General features: G+C 39.8%; 2 protein-coding genes across 4 annotated transcripts in view; both read right to left on the bottom strand.

Annotated features, from left to right (window-relative positions):
• atp13a3 (ATPase 13A3) overlaps positions 1 to 5026 on the bottom strand; it is a 53832-nt gene extending 48806 nt beyond the window's left edge. For both annotated transcript variants that reach the window (XM_006637726.3, XM_015361261.2), the window contains exon 1: positions 4826 to 5026. The gene's annotated coding sequence lies outside the window, so the exon portion shown is untranslated. The remainder of the gene's footprint in view (positions 1 to 4825) is intronic.
• Positions 5027 to 8191: 3165 nt separating this feature from the next.
• Positions 8192 to 18939, bottom strand: tmem44 (transmembrane protein 44). Of its 2 annotated transcripts, XM_015361050.2 has the most exons (11): positions 18282 to 18939; positions 17040 to 17169; positions 15669 to 15762; positions 14398 to 14558; positions 13539 to 13625; positions 12727 to 12897; positions 12179 to 12331; positions 11558 to 11662; positions 10904 to 11074; positions 10255 to 10317; positions 8878 to 8968 (listed from the first exon to the last, which is right to left on the bottom strand). In XM_015361050.2, the coding sequence occupies exons 1-10, from the start codon at positions 18461 to 18463 to the stop codon at positions 10282 to 10284; spliced, it is 1290 nt and encodes a 429-aa protein (XP_015216536.2). In that variant the 5' UTR covers positions 18464 to 18939; the 3' UTR covers positions 8878 to 8968; positions 10255 to 10281. The 2 variants fall into 2 exon arrangements, with proteins under 2 accessions (XP_015216535.2, XP_015216536.2); XM_015361049.2 differs by lacking the exon at positions 10255 to 10317 and having other exon boundaries at positions 8192 to 8968; positions 18282 to 18929.
• Between the last annotated feature and the right edge of the window lie 364 nt (positions 18940 to 19303).

Raw genomic sequence — 19303 nt, 5'->3', positions numbered from 1 at the left:
CCACAAACACACTTGTAGGTTAACTGGGTTCAAGGAAAACTAGCCCTGCTGTGAGTGTTTGTGTGCTCTGTGATGAACAGGCGTCCTGTCCCAGAGCGTATCCTGCCTTGCGCCAGTTGCTTGCGGGACAGTCTCGGGTTTTACTGGCACCCTATATTGGACAAAGCTGTTAGAAGATGGATGGATCCAGTACATAATACATAGTATAGTTTTGTTAACCAAACCAATGACCCAGTATGGTAACTGAAAACTGTGCTTTAGGAGCACTGCTCAGATGAAATGTTACACCAAACTCCTAACTACTTAGTAATTTAAGATCTCCTCGAGCCATTTCTCAAATTAGTAGCAATAACCCAAATATCCTGGCTAAATTCCACTTTGGGCTTGCACAATCTGACCTAGCTAAATTTCCTTTTAATGCAACTGGGGAAATACTTTCTCACTTCTCCAGCTATCTGCTGAGTAGTGTGACTTCTGGCACAGACCATCTGCAGCCCATCAACCAGACAGGTGCTGTTAACTTTAAGGACAGAAACTGAACAGAACACTGAGATCCTTTAGGATGAAAAGTTCTGTATAAATATATAGATGATTATTATTACCACTGTCAAAAACTGAGAGAGTGCGTCCTGCTTGTTGCATTCAAATCACAATGTGAACTGCAAAAAAGGAGGATATTTTCTGAAGTTGGAATGAGCTCCCAGGATTTTCTGAATTGCCATCACCGAGGAGCCTAAACAAATTGCTGGACTTGGCAACAATTGGAAAATGGGAAATTCCATTCCCCTGATTGGGTCATATACTGAATTAGTCATCGCAGACATCAATAGTGGCAGAGTGAGATCACACCTACACATGAATGAACATGTGCTTTTCTTGTGCACTCCAACAAGCACATTCATTACACAAGGCCTTCCAAACCTGGTCTTGAGTTTTCATACCAGCAATAGCCTTAATTTTATTCTTAAATGAATTTGCTTGATTAGAACAATTATATTTTAACCTGATCTGAAATTTGCAAGACATACGAAGTTACTTATACATGCTTTATTCAAAGCTTGAAATCTCAAACTCATTGGTACCAGATACAAATTAAAATAAAAAGGGTGTGCTAAGCACATTATTAGTTACAGAAATAAGAAAAAAAACATGTTTTTGTCCATGTATCCAATAGGCTCCTTTGGAGAGAAAACCAGAGTAGACAGGTTTGGAAAGCAATGGACTAAAATAAATTGTCTGTAAATAAATAATAAAACAGACAAATGTTTTTCATAAAAACATAGAATTACCGAATGCCATACATATGCAGCATTTTTTTAATAGAGGCTTTTTAGATCTAGTTCACACAAACTCCTTCCTGTACCCAGGGAGAACACTTATCTCCTGAGGTTTTATGATGAGGGATACAATAAAGTGAACTTTATATCCACCAAGGGTTGCCAGAACGAAACAGTTTGCACTGCGACATCATAAAGCCACTGTTCTCTTCAGGAAACCCTACCTCTCTTCTGTTTAATCAGACTGGGACATTCAACCAACAAGCTTCCATAGGCTCCAGTAATTCAGCCTCCTTAACAATGCTTAACAACTGCAGGCATTTTTAACGATTCCAAGATAGCGAGAATAGGACAATGCCCAATGACACCTACTTCATCCTCTGATGTGACTTTTGTTACTTTTTTATCAGATCTCACTGTGGAAATCACATGCAAAAAACCTTTTGAGCTGAAACCTTGAAGGACTACACAAGTGCTGGGTAGAGGATCACAAGGAAATCTGGAGCAATAAGAAATGCATCTTGCGCAATCAAGTTCAAGAGTCGACAGCAATGCCAGATAACAATGCTGTGTGTTGTTCTGCACTACCCCTCTTCTACAGTGCACAATTATGCGGTGCCGCTCTTGCAGTGATATCAGTAAAATAATATTATTTATTCCTGCATTTTCAATAACCAGGTATTCTAATACAGGGGCACTGTGAGTCAGAGCTAAACACAGTCTGAAATGTCCCAGATGGCAAGCAAGTCCACAGCAGGACGTGCACTCACACGAATACAGGGTACAATTTGGAGACGCCAATTACCTAGACAGCGTGTTTTTGGACTGTGGAAGAAAAGCGGAGCACCAGACAAAAATGCAGAGGGTAGAACCTGCAGACTCCCCACAGATCATATCATAGGACACAGAAAACCAGGATTCAGAAAGCTAGGAGGCAGCATCATTAACCTCTGCATCACAATGACATAACAGAAATCAATTCAAACCAGTAGCTGTAGAGTCTCTAACAATGAATAAAAGCTGCTTTGTCATTCCTCTCTCCTTTGGGCCAGTATACAATTTCATAAGTCACTTTATCTACATTCCAAGAGCCCTCGTTTTGTAACTCTGTCCTGCGTGAATCACCCCAGCAGACTTCTTCGGAAGGAACAGTGAATCACAAACCAGGGGACACAGTCCAGAGGACAGCAGTAACGATGGGAAGAGCATTTAAAACTCAGAACGGGAGGCACTGCTTGCCCCAAAGGGTGATGGGAGTATGGAACAGATTGGCCATATACAGTACCATTTCTTGTATTCTGAACTTGTCTTTTCGCTGTCCCCAGCTTGCTCTCCATGAGACACACAGACAGAGAGAGAAGCTGGGGGTCAGAGCGCAGTGTCAGCCATTTATACGGCGCCCCTGGGGCAGTTGGGGTTAAGGGCCTTGCTCAGGAGCCCAACAGAGTAGGATTCCTCTGCCGGCCATGAGATACGAACCGGCAACCTTCCAGCCACAGGTGCAGATCCTTAGCCACAGAGCCACCGCACTGCCCCTAAAACATAGGTCACGTTGCTCCAAATGAGGAATAACCCACTCCCCGAGTTGTGCTCTCACTCAAGGCATTATGGAGCCTACAGCATTTCAAATATGTATGGCTCTACTGGACAAGTGTGCCAGATGAGAATGCCTTCTTATCTGCCTTTAAACAGCCGAGTACAGGAGTCATCACATATAAGAGGCACAAAGCAGCAACTAGGAATTCTAAATTGGGTGGGTATACTGTACAATGACATAAAATACAATAAAAGTTGTGTATAGTTTGTACCTCCTGTAGCAAAAGACCTCTTTTTTCTAAAGATGTATACAGAGCTAGGGGCACAGACCACACCATTAAGAACATAAGAATGGCTACAAATAAGAGGAGACAACAGGTCCTCTATCTGGCCCATCTGTATGTATAGGGAGCTTTTTCAGCCGTTTCTTCGAGGAAAGCAGGGTAACAGCTTCAATGACACATCTGGATAGCTTCATCCATACTGCCACAGCCCTCCCACAATTCCCTTTCTTCTGCTGAACTAATCTGAGTGCCCTTGCCTCACTTTACAATGGTTTCAGGTCAATGAAACTAAGTGATATCTCCTTTTCAGCTTCCATTTAAACCGTGGGGGGAAAGAAATAAAACATCTGTCCAAATTAGCAGTTAGACATTCCTACCTCCAAGAGTTACACAGAACAGGCTTGATTAGCTACTATAAATGGTGACCCCCCAGAGCTCTGATCCTGTAAGAGAAGCAGCTGGACACACCAGAACATTATTCTGCCTTGTCAATGGAGGCCCTGCAGGTATACTAAGAACCAAGCATGAGTTTCACAGAACGCAATGTTGGCTGGTTGGGGAGAGAGGTTACGTATTCGCATGAATTGATGCCTCAATCATGTGTTCGAATTCCTATTCTCATAATTGCTTTTTTTTTCCGCCAGCGAGAAACTTGAAGGCAAGCTCACTGGAACAGAAATAAAGCCATCGAGTGCTTCTTAATACTCAGATGCCCAAGTGCACCACAGCAAGCCTGCTGTACAACAGGGCAATGCGTGTTACTACTTTAGTAATGGCATCTGAACAGGAAAGGAAAACCGGTACCGCAAGCACACAGCAGCACTTCACCTGAAATCTAATCTAGGCTGCCATGTGCGGTTCATGTTCATTTCTTAAGTATCTCTACTTTCAAATATAAAACGGGTATTAGGGTTTCAAAGCTCACAAAATATAGTTACCGTATGTCGTGTCTAAAAAAAACATTACAAAGACTGACTGCACATACATTTAGGCCGAACGATTTATGCTGTACGAACAGGTACTGTAGGTCGACAGTCATACAGTACCCTAAACGTACAGTATTACTATCAACGTCCAGCAATATAACGGCATATTAAGGAAATATCTATTTAAACAAACCCAAACCTTAAAAACAACCTAGATAATGATCGCAAATACCTGAATATGCCAAGCATTTAAAGCCGAGTATCCATTAGCACCGTTCTTGTAGTACCACGTTTCGTTCGCTTCAGAGGGACAGAATATGACTACCAGACTACAAATGCCGCACATGGGCTCACCAGACATGATCTAAAACCTCGAAATACCCGACACTGTCATCCACACTCACAGCTTTGCGGTCTATCAGCGTTGTAGCCATCGGCTGTCGTGACATTCAACCTTGACCGAAACCCCTGTCGAACCGTTGCGATTTCAGTCTCCATGAACAAGTCACATCACCCCTAGATCGACACCGTAAGGTTTTTGTTTTAAAATGTAGATAATACACTGATTAAATGTGTAACCGTGCTAGTTCCTATAAAAACGTCTTTTCGCCTTAGCAGTGGCCAAGAGGGTTACTAACTCATTTTTTTTTATTCGTGACATACACACGTACAGTTCAGAATATTCAGTCATCACACTCTCCCCTCATGGCCGGCTGATGATGACAGTAACACTACCAACACACACTTACACACATGCAGTGTTAAGCAGACCAAAAAGGGGGAAAAAAAATCATAAACTTACCAAAGCACCACCTGGATTTATTTTTCTGTGTATCACCTGAAAGTCATGCTGCGACCGAGATCGTCTTCGAAGAAAAGAAGTTTTCCTGCGCTCGGCTCTTTCAGTTGAAGAGAAATGTGGCCGCTCCACGCCAGGCTTTGTAAGAGATGCGTGTGTGTAGTGTTGACAGTCCGCTGGCGGAGCTGTGGTTCGCCTGCCTGCCTACACAAGAGGAAGTGAGCGGCAGGATATGACGTCACTGACAAGCTCGGAAGGAGAGGAGTAGTACCGTGCTCCTATTCTGCGCGAGCTGTGGCGTGTTTGTGCGTTCTGTCTTGTTATACTGGAATGAGATTTTTTTCTTATTGTAAAAATCCTGTATGTATATTTAAATTAATATACATTTCTGTTCGGTGAAGCTCATCCTACACACACGTTAGCAGGTTGATTTTGCCAACGTGGAACTCGTTATTGCTGAGAGGTTGCTTGTACTGTCTGTGGAAGAGAAATGTCGCAACTATGGTTCGATAACGGGCTTCTTTAATTAAGAACTGCCTTTATATTAAAGAAATAAGTTGTACGAATACACTTGAAAACGGAGTTTCTTTACCCGTCAGACATACACGGTTGGGAGGTCTGATTATTCCCGTCCTTTTATGGAAGAAACTGTATGCAGCAAGCAACGTATAACGGTCTCTTTCACTCAAAACCTCGCCAAGTCAGTCAGGACTTTTCCACGTGGAAAAGTCCTGACTGACTCGGCGAGGTTTTGAGTAAAAGAGACCGTTCAAATAATTAATTCAAATATTCATCGTCTCATCAAAAAATAGAACATGTAATGTATATTAAATACAGAACGTTAGGTGAAAGCAGCACTATGCAGGTTGTCGGTGTTAATGTAATTGCAGGACTGAAAAACTAACTTGCAAGGACATATGCGATTTTTTCTTCATTGGACACGTTACCTTTTGAATTGCTCTTCTCAATGCAGTTTTGTCCGGTGTGGACATTAAATGCCGTCCACTGAAAACGAAGCAGGGTAAGGAGAACGTCATGTCCGCTGTCACTGCACAGCAAGACCATGCCGTACCCATTGGCTAATTCTTCTTGGCAGAGACCTTTAAATAACTGAAGAGCCCCAGTTCAGCAAGTTTAATAAGTAGCCTTAAAATCATCAGTTTTTAAAGGCCTGGGACAATTTATCTGCATTCAGTTAAGTGATTTAAGAGTTTATCCATCCATTTTCTAACTTGCAACGTGGGCAAGTTAGAAAACACCCTGGACATCGTAGGGTGAGATTCATGGCAAGAGACTATAATGTTTTATACAAGGTGTAGAATATACTGTAGTTATCTTTCCTTGTTTTCTGTAAGGAGCAGCAGTATCTTTTATAATCTTGGAAACCAGGGCACTACACCATTTCTCAAATGGAATCAGACTACAGTCATTGACCAACTATGATTTGAGATTCATCAGTTGTGAACACATATCTTGTCTGGCTTTTCTCTCAATTCATATTTGAATGTAAGAGTGGACTGGTGTCAGGGCCCTCCTGATAAAGGGCTCTCCTTTTTTAGTTCCGAAAAGACATTTCTCTGTTTTACACAGTCAGCAGGATTGTGGTGAATGTGGACTCACGATGGGCACCACGAAAAATGAACATTTTTAGAAATGGATCACAACCAACCACGGAAATACAGTTGGGCAAGAGAGTTTCCTTCACATTGTCCTTCTAATCTACACATCGTGCAAGTACAGAGTAAAGGAAGTTCATTAACTGTACATCAGTTAAAACAAGAATATGACTGACAAGCAGCTAAGCTCAAAGGTCAGTCATGAACAGTAATACTGTTTTAAAAGAGATTTATTGATGGAAAGGGTTCTGTGCTGCCAAATCTACATCAGTACTGTACTTCTCCGACTCGGAGACGTATATGGTAGGCTTGATAACCACCTTTACTGGTTTCATAGAGGAAATAAACCTGTGACCCTCTTTTACAATAGGTTAGGAGCTTGCTGCGATAGTGACGGTTATATGCAATATCCATTGTCTAGAATGTATTTTTTTTATGCGGTGCAAGACAAAAGAATATAAAAACAGTTTTGTGAATTCATAAGGCAATTCATCATCTTGACAAAAAAAGGAAAATTGTCATAGTTAACTCTAAAATGTGACAAATACCGGACCAATGCAGCTCAAATGTGTTAATAGTAACACAGCAAACAACATTTTAATTAATCCCATGGATTCCTAATACAATATATAATGCCAAACACCCATTATTTAAAGTGGATAATGTAAGAGTCACTTTAGAAAGGGTTAATGCGCACATTTAAATATTTAGCATAATTTGAGATTTGGTTCAAAAAACAAAATTCACCTGGAAATATATATCTGACCAGTAGGCTGCTGTTGAATCCAAATAGTTAACTGGTAAATGAACAACCGAAAGTTAAAGGGAGATGGACAGGACCTTGCGAGGGAAAACATTTTATTGTTTCTTAAAAACAATAGATCGCAGTCTAAAGGCCAATCTCCCATACAAGTACGGTCCACTTGCTTTTAACACTATAAATCAAGGAGGAAAACAACTGATGTTCTTTGCAGAGTTGCAGAGTGAGGCTCACTTTTAAAGTGCTCTCAAACACCAATCTGATCTACATCCAACAGAAGGACAAAGACTTTTTTTCAAGGTTAAGTTTATCTTTATTGTGAATTTAGACCACAGAAAAACAGCACTTTACAAAAAATGCTGCAATCAATTTTTTGTACCCAAACATCCAATCCACAAGTTAATACTAAAATGTCATATTCAAATCTTGTACTGATCTTGTGATCGCCATTTCACAAATGGTTTTTATCCCACAGCAATGATATATGTTTCCAACAAATATGCTAGGATTCCCTGAATCATTTATCAGCTGACAGTCAGGACATTTACATAAACATCTTTATGGGCAGCAAGGAAGAACTTTACATAGTTCATAACAGGGCGGTTGACACATCTTGGTGTACTCAATGGTAGGAAAGCGGTTCTTCGATTTCAGATATCATTACTTAAATATTGCATTCTAAGTAAGCTACAACTGAAAACACTGGAAAACAGGCGAGGTGGTTTGTTCTGCTTTGGGGGGTTTATGTTCTAAATCTCTTTCACAGATACCAGCAACATAATGAACAATAAAAATCAATACAGTGATATTCAGAGGCAATCTACTTTACCTATTCTGTTCAGGCTCAATTTCCTGCATTGCTGTAGGAGCAATCTACAGTACTACCCTCTACCTTAAAGAAATTTAATATTTGGCTGTTTATTAATTTACCCTTATCAAAGCTGCTTCTTAAAAGAAGAGCAGATATTTTAGCAACCAAACAAAGCTTTATTAAATCAAACTATTACTGGCAAGGAAAAACAATGAACTTCGGGTAGCAAGTGTCTGTTGCCACTAGCATAACTAGCTAGAAAATGGACAGTTTCTGTATTTACCACATGAGCGTAAGAGATTGTAAAATGTCTCCAACTGGATTCATCATCTATTTTTTCTTTTGTTAAGCTTTTCAGTCCAGGGGAATTTTTGAAAAAAAAATACATATAAAGACTCATATTATCAGCCATACAAATAATTTACACACATATAATGTACACACATCTGAGTACATCCCACAATACTTGTACTGAAATTCAAAGATTAGAGGACAAACCTTGAGGGAATACTCATATAATGGATTTAAACAAAACTTCTCAAATAATAAGAGAATAGCGATCATGATGTTCTTATAAAATAAAATGAAAAAAAATCACTGGACTGCAACTGGATTCTAGAATGCCGGCTAGATGCTACCCCTACCACCACATGTAAAAACAGGAAGTACACTTTCCTCTTCCTTCATACCAGTGGGAGTGTTCTTTATTTGAATGTGTCATTAACAGTCATGTGTTAGTTGGTCATTGCTTGCCTCTCTTTCCCATAGTCAGCCAAAAGGGTAGGGGCTCCCTCATCGGCCATTGTGATGTCACTGTCGTAGAACCAGCAGTCCGATTCAGATTGGCTGGCAGGCATTGAAATGGGGAGAGCTGTCCAGTCCTGGAGTGGGAAGGCTTCTGTGTTTTTCTGTTGCTTATCGGCTTTGCTCCACTGCCTCTTCGTATCTTCAAAGTCCCACTGTGGAAAATAAAACATGAATTCTGTAAATGAAAATGCAAACATTCACTACCACGTTCTTATGTAAACTGTGCATCTATTCGTGTTTGTTTTAGGAAAAGTGGATTGATTACTGAACGCATTTTTCTCAGATGTGAATGTGACAGTTACTGTATGCCATGGATGTTCAAATTGCAAGATTTGAGCCCAACTGATGTGTGGGTATGTATGTGGCATTTGGGATTCAGATATCAGTATACAGACACATGTTCTTCAGGCCCAGAAGGAGAATAGGACACAAAACAGCTTCTGTAACCTGGTGCAAAACGTGAGTCATAGATTTGCAGTTTGCATTGTTTCCAACGGTGACCATACAACATGCCCATTGATGACAAATATTTATCAGCATAATGTAATCACTGCTCAATGCACTTTCAGCTCATCTGCTAAAAGATGTGTCACTTCCCTGATAGCTCTGTTGCAGTTAGGATTATTTTTAATGCTCAGCAAAGTTGTCTAAAAAAAGCCTACTGTATTTTTTCTTCAAGCAGCAGGAACAAGGGAAAATAATGTCAGGTATATCTTGTGTAAGCACTGAGAAGGTTTTTGAGAATGCACCATGAACATTTTTATGCAAAAAAAGAACTTGCTCGGTATAAAAAGAGCTGTCGCTGATTTGCAAGTGTTATCTCCTTTTAAATTGCAAATGTTCCTAAAACTGAATATGTTACCAAATCATTGAAGACGTAGTAATAATCTTACAATTTTGTGCCACCCAAGTAAAAAAGTAAAATGGAATTAAGGTGTTTGAACATTTCTGAGGTCAAAAGAGAAACAATGTGCACCCCTGAACAAACAAAAATGTCATTGCAACAGCCTAGACAGGACATTCCTGAGACTACTCTTTTCTATCCCTGTTCGGGAGCAGCTTTCATCTGTTTTTTCCCCTCTTATTGCACTACATCCTTCAAAACCAGCAGCGGGTTTTGTGAGGGCTGGTCAATTCTATTATTTCAGTGTGAAGCCAACCAAGTTCAGATGAGCAGGTTGAACTGCTCAGTCCCACAACTGAAGTTAAAATGATGGCAATACAGTGACCTGTATAATGATAAATGTGTTTGTGTGTTTAAGGTTAATTAAAATTACAAGTATTTTAAAATGCATTTATTCCAAATAGAATTTTTTCATAACCTCAATTTTTTATGTCAAACATATACAGCATGTACAGTATATACTGATAGCAAACCCCTGACACTGAAGTGCTTCATAAAGCATCAGTTGTTGTATTATGCTACAGCCCCACCTACTGGAATAGAGCAGATCAGGTCTGACTCTCATTGCTGTTTCCACAGTTGTTCCTTCTTGTTTCCCTGAAGACATGAAGAGGGTAAAAACTCCATGTCAAACTCCATTTAATATTCTTAATTCAGTTGTTTTATCAATTTCAGGACCTAAGGACTTTTAGGACAGCACTAGAGAGAACATATTTCAAATAAATCTGCATGTATTGTGATAGCTGGAGAGAAAAATGTTGGTCCCAGCAGCAAACAGACTGGCCATTCATGGGTCCTGCTGTTCCTGCTGGTGGATGGATGTAATTTTAAGAATTACACATAAAAGACATTACAACAGTGTCCGAGATTCCTGTCTAGTGCAACTCATTACAGGGAAAAGCTAGTTATAATCATTACTCATTCTGTTGAGTTAGCTCATCTGATCCCTCAGAACTAAACTCTGCTCCAATATTACGTCATAAACAGAGTGAATAATGTTCTTGTACAACATGTATACAAACAAGCTAGTGTTGTTTACATCAGGATAAAACTTTTGTCATCACACCATCTTAATAAGGTTTGCGGATGATTTTGGGAGCGGAACATGGGAGTTAAATGAACACAGGTGGCACAGTGGTGCTGCCCTGCCAGGCAGACTGAGGACACACCGCGGGGTTCTGACCTCAAGGCTTGAGCTCATGGATGTGTCCGTGGAGCTGTCCGAGGAGCATGTGACATCAGCGCAGATGACTTTCAGAGGAGGGGGAGCTGGGGGATTGGTGTCACAGGAGCTCTCTGCCGAGAGAGTTTCTGTTGGGTTCTCTATGGAGAGGGGTAGGCCTTTGAAATTCACCTAAAAGCAAACACAGACAAGGCTTTACTGTACACTGTGACAACAGTGACTTTCAGAATTTCTTTGTACCAATTTTATTTTTGGAAAGTTCATACCAGCACAGGGGAGAGGAAGACAAAATAGAAACAGCCTCTGAAACATGCACTATAAGACCACTAATGTCATTCCATACTGCAAAACCCACAAGGCACACAGTGGAGATCAGCTGTCAAATGAAAGACTGACACAGCTCTCCCAGAGAACAATGTAAGCAGTCACCCAATTCACAGACAATTGCTGCTGTTGTGTGGAAAATCAAAGAAAACCTGTCTGACCTTAAAACCACCTCAGCATCTCTTCAGTCAATCAGTGAATACTGGTCAGTGTGGTAATAGCTCAAGACCATCTGTAACAGTGGAGCCTTTCACAAAACCACTAGGAACTTTACAATTGAGGAAAACATTACCGTGGATACAAAACAATACAGCGGTAACCAAGGGATACCTCTTGCACAGGTTTTATGTTCACATCCATATACCGTCCTATTTCAGCCATCTTATGGTGGGTTCGGTTAGTAGGACGAATTTTGAGAGGAACCCAGTCGGAATGCTACAAAGAAACATATGAAAAAACAAATGAACTTGAGATAATGTCAAGGTTTATCATAATGTTCAATGTATGTGAATATTCACTGTAATGTTTTATTTCTACACTTACCTTACTGATTCCATTACTATTAAATATAATATAAAAATAACAAATGGAGAGACTTTAGATTCTGAAGAAGTACCTACAGCATGCAAACATGATACTGTGCCCCGGGAAGCACAAACTTTCCGATTACTGGGAGAACAATTCAGTAACTTTTTCCTTTTACCAACAAGGGTGTGTGGAGTCGTGTCTTTGTTGGTACTGCATCACGGTTTTACAGAGGAGTATGTCAAGATTTTATTTCTTCATTTTTTATTGGCCATTATTAACTCTTAATGTGTTAGATACAATCAGCTTTGGAGAAAGAAAGCTCTACATAAATCATAGAGGCACAGGTTCAAATAAAGAAATCAGGTCAAACCTAATCCAGCTAATCGAAGAAAATTGTGAGAATGGTTATTGAGGCTTACATACAGTTTTGTTCCTGCGTGGTCTCTCTTTAGTGCTGTAGGTCAGGTGTGAAGCAGGGTACCCCAGAAGTGTTTCTGTTTCAGGTGAGTCCAAGTGCTGGGGCTGCAGGGTCAGCTTGGCCTCTTTGTGCTTTTTAAGGCAGGATATCAGGATAATCTGGCAAGAGTTAAGGGCCTTGATAAATGCTGACAAATCCTCAAAAGTATAATGTTGGACCAGGGTTCGGAGTCTTACTACATCATGTAAACAGAAGTCCAAGAGGTCACTAGTACAGGGTTAAGAGGAAAGGAGTGCTTAAAAAATACCAGTGCTGCAATTAGAAGTACTAAGAACTGCCCTATGACTTTCAGTCTGGCAACTTCACAAACATGTACAGTATAAACCCAAAATGAAATATGTTAAAGCCTGGAAGATGAACAAGTGTTTCAGACACTTTCACTTTCATTTCATTTGCTTTTGTAATCAAAAGGCGGATTTTCATGTAGTTTGTCCTTTTTTTAGAAAAGAAATATCCACAAGGAAACTTTAGTAAAAATAACCATGGAGGATACAACGCTGTCAAAGACCGCAGAGCCCACAGAAGTCAGTAACCACGGCAATGCTTTAAGGGCAGACTTCAGCTGCATATCATGAAACACAATGGCTAGAGCATAGGAGACACTGGCCAAGATGCACACGCCTCTAGTAGATATCAGTACTGTGGAAGTCATCTTCCCTCGGTACTGGAAGAGAGTACAGCAGGTAAATATATTCAAAAACAACAGAAACAAACTTTGCTCTCAAGACATGAAAAAGATTTCTACCAGAAAGGAGAAAACTGGAAATGCTTGTATTGAAATAAAAAAAAATAATAATTCTGGTGATTATACACTAAATTGAAAAAAAATTAAAACATAGTAACTGACATATCAGCATATCATTTACCTGTGCTACAAGTGTAAAATGGTGCAATACATTTTATTTCTGATCACAGAACTACAATTATGTATTCAACAATAAACTGTTGAATTTGAAAGTGGATACAGATATTTATGTGGCTTAGAAGCACTTAAGTGAATAAAGTTACCTTAACAATTAACAACGCAGCCTATTTTCTTCAGCCTGTAAGATCTGATAACACTGTAAATAATTATATTTTAAAACGAAACAAAAAAAATCAATTTGGAAAGCAAAAAAGCATCTTAGTCTGTTTTGGATTGTAGAATGGGGGTCACAGTTCTGCATTATATGTGTGGAAAGTAAAGGTGTTTTAAGAAGTACTACTTCCTCTCTGGATTTTTACACAGACTACATAAAATGTTTCATCAGTATAATATCACAAATTACTGCAAACAATCATATTAAAAAATACAAGGGCACTCACTGCTCTGGAAATATGAGGGAACTTGGATGACAAGCAGATGATAAAAGACATGAGTCCTAGAGCATACCCTAGGATTTCAGTGTTATCCTGTGAAGGGGAAGAAAGTAAATCTTTGTCAAACCATTTAATGTTAAAAGGTTCAGAAAATACTAAACAAAAAGGTATGAATATGGCACAAATTGCATTATGTACATTCTGGTACATTAACTCTTTGTTTAATAAAGCAGAGTACAGAAATTTGCTCTTCTGGAGCTGACAGCTCTACAAGTAGTGCCAGACTACATTACAGAGCGCAGTGCTCCAACACGGTAAATGTTTTCTCCTTCACACCATCCATCATGAACTCTCTGTCAGTTACAGCTGGAGAGAAGTCCCGAGTCTTTTTTCTAATCTTAGTTTTTTCTTTCTGCTTTACTCCTCAATTGCTTTCTTTCAAACTGCTTTATTCTTAGAACTGTCCCTTTTCTGATGATCAGAACCATTTGTAAGCTAACCTTTTTTTATCAGCTGTCTTTGAAACGTTTGTATGACACGCGTGTCAATTGGAGCACTTGAAAACACTTTCAGCTGAGGCCTGTATGTGCCCTACATTAAAAAAGTGTAATATTTGAGTTTACTTTCTTTGTAAGGCTGCTACGGTAATCTACTGAACTCCACTTTAATACTGTACATTTGTAAAGGTTTTTTAGGTGATACTCACCAAAAGAGCTGTATTAAACACATGCAGTGATCAGTGCTTTTCATATGACAAAGCATTCATTCTCATTCAGAATTGTGAAAATTGTTAACCTGCTGATTTTAACATGGCCTTAGCTGAATACTTCATTATTGTTCAGGAAATGAAGATGTTATGACTGACCTGGAGAAGGGTGTTGAGGAGGTGACGTCCTGTGTGAACTTCATCAGTATATTGAGGGTGCTGAGAGCACCAGGTGACATACCCTGCCCCCACTGCCAGGGGTACTGACACAGCGAAGAATTTCTGCCTCCTCCTCCTCCTCATGGGCCTTATCTTTCTGCCTGTGTTAAAAAAGACCCGACATGCTTAACGTCAAATATAACAACTCAGAAAAAAACGAAATAATTAAATTCTTCATCCCAGTGGAATTTTCCCTTGCAAACTTCTTTGATTTTTTTTCTGACAGTTGAATATTGTTCTCTAAAATGACAACAACACATGCCATGCCTTTTTATAAAGGAGATAGGAAAACAGAATTGCCAGCAGAGGCTCAGAGAAAGAATGAAACAAGGCGCTTCGGTCAATGAGCAGAACAAACAGCGTTAACAGAGGATCTTTTGTGTGCTACAGATGGTGCCACTCCCCAGTACAGAAGTATCAACACTACTGAGCCCAGAGCAGCAGCCATTTTAGAGAGGACAGGGGGAATTCTGGTGTAGGAAGTGGCAAGTCGGGGGCGTTTGGGTAATTAGGTTGAAAAAAATAAAACCCTTTTAATTGCATTTTTCCTAAATCGTTTTTAAAGATGCGATACCAGACCGATTCTGCCCTCTCCTCTTTAGGCTTTTTTTTGTCCACGCTCAAACAGTGGAGCACCTGGGTGGGTGATGATATACAGTATTGCAAAATGGAATCCGCTTTTCTTTGGCCCAAACACTGATATGCAAACCGAGACATACATCACTAATTGAAAAAGTGGCCACTGTACAATGAGGTGATACAGCTCTCTTACCACATACACCTAAGGCCAGAAATTCTGAAAAACACACAATCCTACTATTGAAGGTAAGACTGATGTGAAACCTGTACGGTTAAACTCAAGGCAGCTTGAAGACTCTGTCTGCACAAGTTTCAACCTTTCTACCTGTAATCAGTAAAGTAACATGTTTTAATCATTACATTGTATAATCTACCAGAAAGTATTTCTGAGATAGGCAATATTTCATTTCAAAAACAGGATTCCATTTATGCAGATGGAATAGTTTAGAACACCCATTGCAAAACACAGTATAGTCAATTCTTTCTGGGGTTGTAATAAACTTTGTTCTCTGACAAAATCTCTCAGTGTAGACCTGAGCCAGATATTAACCGTGTCTGCATACAACTCATCTAATCGAGAACAGTACAACAGATACCAGTGCTTACACAACGTTTTGCCAGTGTACACATACTAGATTTTGACTGCCAGCTCCATGGACACACAGGGAAGATGACAAGAATGAAATGAAAAACATCCAGAACAGCCATGTAGACTCCCATGAAGATCTGGAAGTGAGACAAAGAGATATACAATTAAAAAAATGAGAGGCAGGTAACCCAGGGCAGAAAGATTTATTGTTTTCAATCTATTTAGCTCATGCATTTATCCAAAACAAATTACCTGTGGACCTATTTATACAGCAGGACTTTATGCTGAAGTGATCTGATGAAATACACTGAACTCTAGGAAGGACTTGAATCCTTAGCCATTTGGTTATAAGCCCAGAGATCTAGACACTGCTAGTTCTATCTAATAGAATCCACCGTCATAGAGCCTATCTGCCGGGACAATCGCCCATACTTTTTGTTCTTTGGAAAAATGTAATACAAGCTTTCCTGCAAGCTACAGAGGAATTTTTAGAAGTATATTGACCATGTGATATTTCCTTTTTTTTTCCTTACACTTATATAGTGCTTTTCTGGACACTCCACTCAAAGCGTTTTACAGGTAATGGGGACTCCCCTCCACCACCACCAATGTGCAGCCCCACCTGGATGATGCGACAGCAGCCATAGTGCACCAGAACACTCACCACACATCAGCTATCAGTGGGGAGGAGAGCAGAGTAATGAAGCCAATTCATAGATGGGGATTATTAGGAGGCCATGATTGGTAAGGGCCAACGGGAAATTTGGCCAGGACGCCAGGGTTACACCCCTTCTCTTTTTGAGAAATGCCCTGGGATTTTTAATGACCACAGAGAGTCAGGACCTCGGTTTTACATCTCATCCGAAGGACGGATATTATAAAATATTATTTTTGTCACTCATAATATTTCCAAATGTTGCTTTTTGCGATGGCAGCCATAGTGCGCCAGAATGCTCACCAGCTATCAGTGGGGAGGAGGACAAGACTGATGAAGCCAATTAAGAGATTGGAGATTATTAGGAGGCCATGACTGGTAAAGGCCAATGTGAAATTTGGCCAGGATATTGGAGTAACTCCCTGGGAATTTTAATGACCACAGAGAGTCAGGACCTTTGTTTTACACCTCACCCAAAGGACGGCGCCTTTTTACAGTATAATGTCCCCGTCGCTATACTGGGGCATTAGGACCCACACAGACTGCAGGGTGAGCGCCCCCTGCTGGCCCCACTAACACCTCATCCAGCAGCAACCTTAGTTTTTCCCAAGGAGGTGTCTCATCCAGGTACTGACCAGGCTCACACTTGCTGAGCTTCATACAGGATTTCTTTGCAAGATATACCGATGATTTTTCCACTTCAATCTCTCTATACAGGACAATAAAGCACTCGAACGGACTGGCTTCTGCCTTAAGTACCTGTAGGGTCAGCTGGTGGGACAGGAAAGCTCCAAGCGCAGCGCTCATGTTACCAAGGAAACAGTAGAATGCACAGAAGGCGGTGTCACCGGACTTCCGGTCTTTCCTTCTACACTGAAAACACAGCAGCCTGCGACGAGAAAACACAGATGACCACATAGATTTCTACACACAGGCTATGCATGCCATGTCAGTTTGTACCTGACAATGATTGTGCTCGATGTTTTGTCTCCTTAATCTATTTTGTATAAACAAAACTTGGCATACAGCACGTAAAGAGAGACTGACACCGTATCACATCAGCCTATTAAGAAACTTTTCCAGTAGGGACCACTAGCATGGCTCTGTATTTTACTCAGTTCGGACTATGCATCTGTTCTATTGATCCTGTCAGTGTTTTCTTCACATAGCACTTTGGAAAAAAAATAAATATAGGGTGGAGAAACAGTGTATAAGTAAAAGAAAAATGTTACCAACAAAACTTTAGGAGCTGTTCTATCCACTAGAAATACAGATCTGTATCTAAGAAAATTTCTAATAATACACTTTATTTTAACGGCGCCTTTAAAGCTGGCTTCTCGAAGCACTTTACAGAATGACAACAACAAAAAGAATACGGTAGGAGCAAAGGGGTTTGTAACTTGAAACACTTCATTAGCCAATGGAACTGATCCTGTAGCTCAGACTTTCAGGTTGTCACTGTTTCTCAGTGCACCCAGCATGGTTACTGTGGAGCCCGAGCCTATCGGTAAACATGCCATTCATAAAGGTAAAAACGAAATACAAGGGTTTAGGAGTTAAGAAAGCTTTATTTGATTAAAATGTTTGAAATTTAAGTTCTTTATTCTGTGTAAATCCAAAATGTAAACTAACACCCAACAACTTGGCGTGTTATCATATTCATTAAATAATTAAACATACAAATTGATGCTTCTTAAATGTGCAAGTAGAAACAGACTAGTAACTAATTTACGCAGCGATCAAAGACAATGTTGTTATCTACTGTGATATTTGAATAACGGTAGAAAAAACAAAGGCAGAAATATTTGGCAAACTATAACTTCATAACATTTGTTTAGACACCAAACTTAATGTTTACGTTGCCAAGCAAACCATAGTCAGTGGTTATATTTTCTGAGCACACGTAAATCGTGCCAACCTTTTTTTCCTCTTTTAAAATGTTTAAAAACAGTACTATAAGAACAGTAAATAAGGAAATAATACGGAAAGTTTGATACTTACAAACAATGCGCGATTACCCATAGTAACGCCGAGGAAAAACAAAGCCAAAATGAAATACAAACATTCTTGTTTGCAAAGCATGTGGTTAAATAATGGGACCGCCACCAGGAACCCATCCAATCTGAGAAGTATCCTTGAGTTCCATTGAGCTGTGCATCAGGGATAGTTCGCAGGCTCCTCATCCTTCATGGTTTGAACTCAGCAGCTGACTATAAGACGGGTTTAGATTAAAGTGCCGAATTTTGATATAAAACGTTTCTTTAAAACCTGGAAGCATTCCATGTCCATGAGACAAAATAGTGATTTACTTTGTTGTTAAATACGTTAATGAATCCTCCGTTCTTTGATGTAGCACGTTTCACTTTCCTTGAGCTAAAAAACCCTCATAGCGAGAAACAAGAAACGTCCGGGTGCAGATTCAAAGTTATCTCTAATAAATACTTCCTGAACGGAAGCACATATATACCACATTAAAAAGAAGTGAACTGCTCAATAATAATAATAATAATAATACGTGTTTTTACGGTAGTTAGATTTAAGTTGTGGGCTCCCCTTGCAGTGCACTGCTTCCTTCAACTTCGAGTTCACAGAGGTTATCCAATCACGATGGCGATTTTTTGGGAATGTTCCTGCAAGGCACAGCACCGCCCTTGGCTAAGCACTATCGCCAACCAGCTCACATTCCTCTGGTCTGACCGTGAAACAGGTGGAGGGTTCGGGATAAAGAATGCAGGATGAAATACCGGGATCTGACAATCTTCGTGACTGCTTTTTAACCTGTGCTTTACATACAGTCTAACTCATAATTATTCATTGTGCTTTTGTTATAGTCAGCTATTAATTATAAAGACCATTCGCACACAGACAATTGTATTATTTTGCGTAATACATGTATTTTTACATACCAGAAATATCGCTTTTTTGGTTTACACACACTTAATCCTGGAAGGAGATTGTTTTCAGTCCTTAGATTATGTGAAACAAGTGGAAACGTGTCTTTTTTATAGAATAATCCCCAATTA

This window comes from Lepisosteus oculatus, chromosome 13, assembly GCF_040954835.1.
Source record: "Lepisosteus oculatus isolate fLepOcu1 chromosome 13, fLepOcu1.hap2, whole genome shotgun sequence".
In the NCBI taxonomy this organism is placed as follows: domain Eukaryota; kingdom Metazoa; phylum Chordata; class Actinopteri; order Semionotiformes; family Lepisosteidae; genus Lepisosteus; species Lepisosteus oculatus.
Note: the sequence above shows the minus strand (reverse complement) of the source record. Positions and strands in the feature narration are given on the sequence as shown.